This window comes from Gekko japonicus, unplaced genomic scaffold (genome assembly GCF_001447785.1).
Source record: "Gekko japonicus isolate JY-2015 unplaced genomic scaffold, Gekko_japonicus_V1.1 scaffold1317, whole genome shotgun sequence".
Lineage (NCBI taxonomy): Eukaryota > Metazoa > Chordata > Lepidosauria > Squamata > Gekkonidae > Gekko > Gekko japonicus.
In genome coordinates, this window is record NW_015174313.1 from 218,583 (window position 1) to 225,097 (window position 6,515).

A 6,515-nucleotide genomic window follows, 5' to 3' on the forward strand; every position below is an offset into this window, starting at 1 on the left:
AGGCGTGCCCTGTGGCGTGCCTTGCCCACAGTCAGCCAGAGGTACACTGCTGGCAGGTAGGGCAGGGTGACGGTGCAGCTGTGGTGCATGCAAAAAATAAAATAAACCAGCTGGATGAGAGACCTGGGCAGTAAGTCAGGGGGCCCGGCCCCAAGATGCCCCACTGTAACTACGGGCCTGGCTGCCACCACATCACAAAGATCTACACTGCGTTACTGAAGTTAAGCTTTGGTAATTATCTTGTGGCTGGCTCCCCCTTCCTGTGGCAGCCATTTTACGGCAGCCATTTTGTTGTTGTGCTTACCATACCACGTAAGAACTCCAAATGTGCCCACAGGCTCAGAAATGTTGGGGACCTCTACAGTACTGTTAAATTGGTGACATTTTAAAAATATCAACTAAGATTAAAGCAAGACTTCTCGTTGGCAATAGGAGATTCGATGGGTTATGCACTTTCTTTGGAAAACATTGCTTCAGCAGCAGCTGCCACCACAGCACAAGGAACTTCACTATGTGACTGAAGGTAAGCTGCGGCTGCCACCTCGTGGCTGGCTCCCCCTTCAGCAGCAGCCATTTTGTGGCTGCAACCTCGTGTCAGAATTCCACAGGTGTCCACGGGCTCAAAAAGAGTGGGGACCCCTGCTCTAGTCACTACTTGCCTCAGGTCTGAAGGTGGGAACATCTCACAAAGGTGGGGGGGGGTAAAGAACCACAAACATCATCATGCAAAAGTAATTTCTAATTCACAGCACATCTAGAAGGAACTAGCCCTTCAACACAGAATCCAGCTACAAGTGTCTATCTAGTGGATAAAGGGACAAGGGACTCTCCAAAATGGAAACAACTTTCTGAACCAAGTTACCATTTCAGCAAGTTTAAAATCTTACTTCTAATTATTTCTGAAGTTTCCTTAACCCAACTTAGGCCCCGGTCACATGAGAGGATTAGGGCCGGGAGAGGGACGGATTGGGGGCGGAGCAAACGGGCGCGATCTCACCGCAACATCTGGGAAGCGTTGCGTGCCCGTCCCCGATCCGGCCCTTCCTGCGATAATCCGCACCAAAAAAGAACCACCTACCGAGGTGGTTCTTTCCGAACGGCTGCATCAAAGCCGGCCGTGGGATCGCCGGCGTGTTCTTCCGCCAGCGCATCCCCGGGTCCTGGCCGAACTGCGCATGCTCAGACATGCGCAGTTCGGCAGCCTCCCGTGGCTTCCTCCCCGGTCTCCCCGGCATCTGATCATGCCGGGGAGCAATTGTACAGCGGCTCACAGGATCTGTATGATCCCGCCGCCACGTGCCTATTTTGGTGCGGCTTTTAAAAGCTGCACTTTGCCTGTTCTTTTTGTCCCTCGTGTGGCAGGGAACTTAATCTGCTAATACACACTGAGTTATTGCAGGCTAATGCTGTTGATATTGAAAACAGAATTCAGTTCCCTGTATCTTCACTCTGTACAGCTGACCCAAAAAAGCAATTAAGAATTTATTTGTCATTAATCAGTTATGAGGCAATTTTTTTCCCTTCACAGAACAATAGGAATTATTACATTTGATGAATAGATTAAAACCAGTTGTTACCCTCATGTCTAATAAATTAATTTATAAGGCGAGCGCAGGATGCAGAACAAATATTTTTAACGTCATAGTAAACAAGTTTTTGGTTTTGTAAAGTGACAATGCTTTTCTGATGGCAGAAACGATACAAGGCTGACAACGCAATCCTAAAGACAGTTACACCTCTCTAAGCACACTGGCTTCAATGGACTTAGAATGGCATTAATTTGCTTAGGAGTCCACTTTTAAGAATTGGTTTATAATCAGTCACAGAGATATCTAGGATCCTGGTGCAGTAATTGGTAAGAAAGATTGCTTTTTCAAAACAAAAAAAACAGAACACCAGATTTAACGATATCAGAACATTGCATTCAATACTCATCACTTGAAGCACCTCTAACGCCATTTAAACATTGTGCTCCTTGATTGGGCAACTTCTGTTTTTCCCCATACACTCAAAAGATCTTGCCTCACATGACTGTGCCCAGTCAGAGGATATCTAGGGCCTTTGCACATGCAGTGAAATTACACACTATGTTATCAGCCTGAATAGCCCTGACTAGCCTGAGCTTGTCAGAGCTAGGAAGCTACTCCTGCTGACGGGCAGTTTACAGTTAGAAAATCCAGAAACACCCTTCCTAAAATATTATTTCAAACACAAATGCAATGCACTGCCTGGCCTAAAAATGACAGGAAATGGATGTCAGCCAGAGACAGGCCTGGACACAGTAGTTTAGAAGTATGGGAAGGAATGGCTGGCCAGCTAACGACCCTCTCCCCCACCTTGAGGAGATGCATAAATTGGAGCAATGGGTTTCCCAAGAAAGTATTTGCTCACCTGGAATTAATCCCTTCAACATCCTGATTCATCTCCCCTTATCTATTTACCTCAATTTAGCAATACTTAACACTACAACTTTTCCCATCTGGTAATCGCCACACCATCAAGAGTCATTTACACCCGTAATCAAACCCAGGTAAACCCACCAAGCATCATTACATCTATACCTCTGGTCAGCCCATCAAGCATAATTTACACTTTACAGTCCACTTCAGAAAAATCCCAGAATCATTGTTTACCACCAAAAAAATCCACTTGTATGTGGTTCCTCCCTTCTCTCTGTGAAACACTGGTTGTTTTTCTGCTGCTTCCATGGACCTCTATCTTCTAGCCTGGTAATTATAACACTCCCCAAAATTGCCTTCTCCCCACTCCTCCCTGATTTCCTCTTAGCTAGCCTTGTATGTGTTTTAAGTGAGTTGTGTGTGTGTTTTGCCCCCCTTTTTCCCATTAAAAACCTTTCCTGTCAAATATCAGCCTGCTTATTTCAAGAGTTCTCTACGGGTAAAATCCCAGTAAACATTGGTGGAGATCGGTTACCCCCTCTCGTTTTGTCTCCTTTAAAAGAAATTTCCCCCAATGGTTAGGACGATCTCCTATCTTCGAGATCTTCTCTCTCCCTATGCTCCATCAGGACAGCTTTGCTCATTTGAGTAGGGCTTTCTGCAGATGGGCAAAATCAACAACGGCCTTCTCTGTTGTGGCCCCCATCTTGTGGAATGGCCAACCTGAGGAGGTCAGGAAGGTTCCCCCTCTCCTGGCTTTTGGCAAACTATGCAAAACTGAATTATTCAAGAGGGGTTTTCTATGCAGGCGATAGGGTTGCACTGTACAAAATGATTCATAAAGCTACTTGGACAAATTATTAGGGACTGTGGTCTGTAGTACTGTGCATAGTTCGCTGTAATTTGGATCCTACCACGTAATTTTGCACCATTTAATATATTGTGTTAATACTTATACCTTGCTTCAGTTCTGTTTTTTAGACTTCTGGCTGGTTCTAAGACCCAAAACCTATTTCATTGTTTATTGAATGTCCCATCTTGCTGATTGTATTGACTCACTCTGCGTAATCTACCTTGAGTCCAAGTGAAAAAGGCAGACTATAAATAAAATAAATAAATAGTACTGGGATGGGAAACCACTAAGGAAGGCTGTGGTTGCTATGCAGGGGAAGGCAATGGCAAACCACCTCTGCTTATCTCTTGCCTTGAAAAGCCCGTGATCACCATAACTTGGCTGCCTGCAACTCGACGACACACAATTATTCTTGATATCTATCAATGTAGCAGTTCATTGCATGCAAGCATTGCAGATCTTTTTTTTCAAACGCATGTACATGCATAATTAGCCTGGGAATTAGTACACTGCATAAATACGCTGGGGGGGGGGAGAGATGTGCATCACTCATATACCTTTATCTGGTCCCCAAAAATATACCAGGGCATGGTATACACCGTGTGTACTGAAGAGACTAGTGTCATAATATGTGAACCAGCTCTCCCAGAAATGATGACACCAGAGGCAAAAAAAAATAATAATCTGAAAATCTACAACAGGCAAAGATTTATTTCCATAGCACAACAGAGACAGATGTTTAAGCTATGGAGCTGGGGGGGGGGAGATCAACTGTTGATGAAACCATGAAGCTTTTAGTTTTCCGTGTTTATACAAAAAATATGGGCGTGGGAGACCTTCCTTCAAATCCTTGCAGAGCCATGAATTACTTGCTGGGTGGCCTTCAGAAAGTCCCTTTCTCAGCTTCCTAGCCCCGTCTGAAGTGCGTATAATAGATATCCCATGCAGGGTTCCTTGCCACTGTGTGCTTTTCACATTTAAAACTGTACGAGTTAAATCTGCAGTCCTGCACATTTAGATCCAGTTGAGTCTCGTAAAAACTATGCAGGAGTGGGCACCTTTTTTTTTTAGTAAATACGACTGCAATGTGTGCATTCAAGGTTTATAAATCAAAACAGAGCGGGGTGGGGATCACAGAAAAGTCTAGTGGCTTTTAAGACAATCTTGGTTTTAACAGTCTGGCCGTTAGGTGTCAGTAACTTGGAGGAGCAATTCTACCATCACCGGTTGTGATCAGGGCAAACACGTCACTCATATTCTGCTTGCCCCTTTTTTCCTGGCATGTTATTTTTGTCACCTTTGTCCTGTGGGCAGGGCTTCTCTACTCTTAATGACAGGGGCAGGCATTCAGTAGCTTTTTCTATCCCTACAGGGACAAACCTGCATTTGCTGGATTTTTTTGTTTGTTCAAGCAGTGGTCAAGGGCATAAAAAACTGGCTAGCAAAGAAGCGGTGCTCCTACTCAAATCTACTGCTTAACAACCACTTACTTCAAAGCACGCCCCTGTTCTAGGCTCATCCGCAGGGGGAATGGGAACCCCCTGCCCCTCATACACAGAGGGCTTACTCGGTTGTGCAGAAACAGAAAGAAGCCTAGGAGCACCCAAAAGGCTACCTGCTTATAGTTGAGACCAGCTTTTCATGACTTGGAGCCTGTTTATATCAGAGGGATAATATTGCATAAAACCTTATATCGCGACAACTCAGCGCAGCTTTAAGGGACCACAAAGCTGCTATTGTGTGTTGCTACGACACGGCTAATCTTGGAACTCGGGGACTCCTCGTTTGCGAATCAACCCTGAAGGCCGGCAGGGTCTTTTCCAGCAGGGCTGATGAGCAACATACACGCCGATCAGCCGGCGGGGGGAACCCTCTTTCCATTGGCTTCCCCGTCGCAGTAGCACCAGCTGCTGGTGAAAACGACGCGCAAACCGAAATTTCGGGCTCGGTCATTTTCCAGCGCTCGAACTTGGCCAGCAGGTGTCGCTGTGAGATTGCAAAATGCACACAAACCAATGTCAGGCGGGGAACCGCGTGTGATTCTTAGCTATACTGCAGCTGTGTGCGAAGGACGGGAGGCACGCGGGTTTATGCCGGGATCTGCACGTGCCTTCAGGGGTTTTTCCCCCGTGCGTAAGCGTGCGGTTCGGTTAAGGCAAGGACGAAACCAGAACTACGAACCTTCTTTGGGTGGCTCTCCTGCTGTGGAAGTCGCTGAGCCGCTCGCCGGACTGGAAGCGGTCCCTGCGCGTAGCGACCTGCAGTTATGCAAGGCTCCTCTGCTAAGAAGACTCGAGGATCCGGACAGCAACTGTCTGGACATTGCAAATTCAGCGCGATTCCACCAAACAAGATTACCCCTACTCCGCCACGCGTGCTGTTGCAACCGCGCCTGCGTCAAATCGCCTCCTTTCTCTTTTTTTTTGCTGTCTACAACAGTGGGACAGTAGCGCCCCCTTGTAGTGTGTCCTGCAAGCTGCACCTTTTGCGCCTGAGGGCCAAATTTAGATGGGGGAGAGATGTACAGCTCTCATATACTTCTATCTGGTCCCCATAGATATACCAGGACATGGTATACGTGGTGTCCAAAGTCAGTTCCTCAGATCAGGGCCCATGACAGACACAATTCCTAATTTTAACTCCCAATGCTTTCTCTACCTCACCTTTTCCTTTTATATTCTTTTTTAAATTCCATTCTTTCTACAAGAAACTCAGGGTAGCATACACAGTTCTCACTCCGCTGGTTTCCACACAATAGTCCTGGGAAGTAGTCGTATATGGGAAGACGACTCGACATCAATCACAAAATGAATCAACATCCTTCCAGGCAATCTGGTTCTCAGTAGTTACATATTTAGCTGGAGCTGACATCATTCCAAAAACTGAATACCTTAAAAACTTATTACACTTCTAAAACGCGGAATAACCCTGGTGAATTTTCACATGGACTTAATGTAATCTTACCTAGATGTATTTTATGGATGTTTGTTGTTTAACCTCTTGTTCATTCCCTTATGATTTGTTGGATTACTGTTAACCTGATTTATAACATGGTTTCATTTGTGAAAATAATAAAAAGTTTGATTAAAAAAAAAATAGTCCTGGGAAGTAGCAAAAATAAAGACGAGTCTAGTGGCACCCTGGAGGCTAACAAAATCTTAGCCCAGCATAAGTTTTTGATGAATTCCTTCACATGCGATGTGGTGGCTCCAGGGGGGGGGGATCTTTGATGCTAGAGATATGGGCAGGGTTCCCAGCTCTGG

The 6,515-nt window shown here is 45.6% G+C and overlaps 1 protein-coding gene across 1 annotated transcript in view; it reads right to left on the reverse strand.

The window, feature by feature from the left end:
- The window catches only part of LOC107121263 (carnitinyl-CoA dehydratase-like), a 29,741-nt gene extending 24,166 nt beyond the window's left edge, over nucleotides 1–5,575 (reverse strand). Inside the window, 1 exon segment of the mRNA XM_015424148.1 lies at nucleotides 5,430–5,575. Coding sequence (XP_015279634.1) covers nucleotides 5,430–5,575 — 146 coding nt within the window.
- Nucleotides 5,576–6,515: the final 940 nt, after the last annotated feature.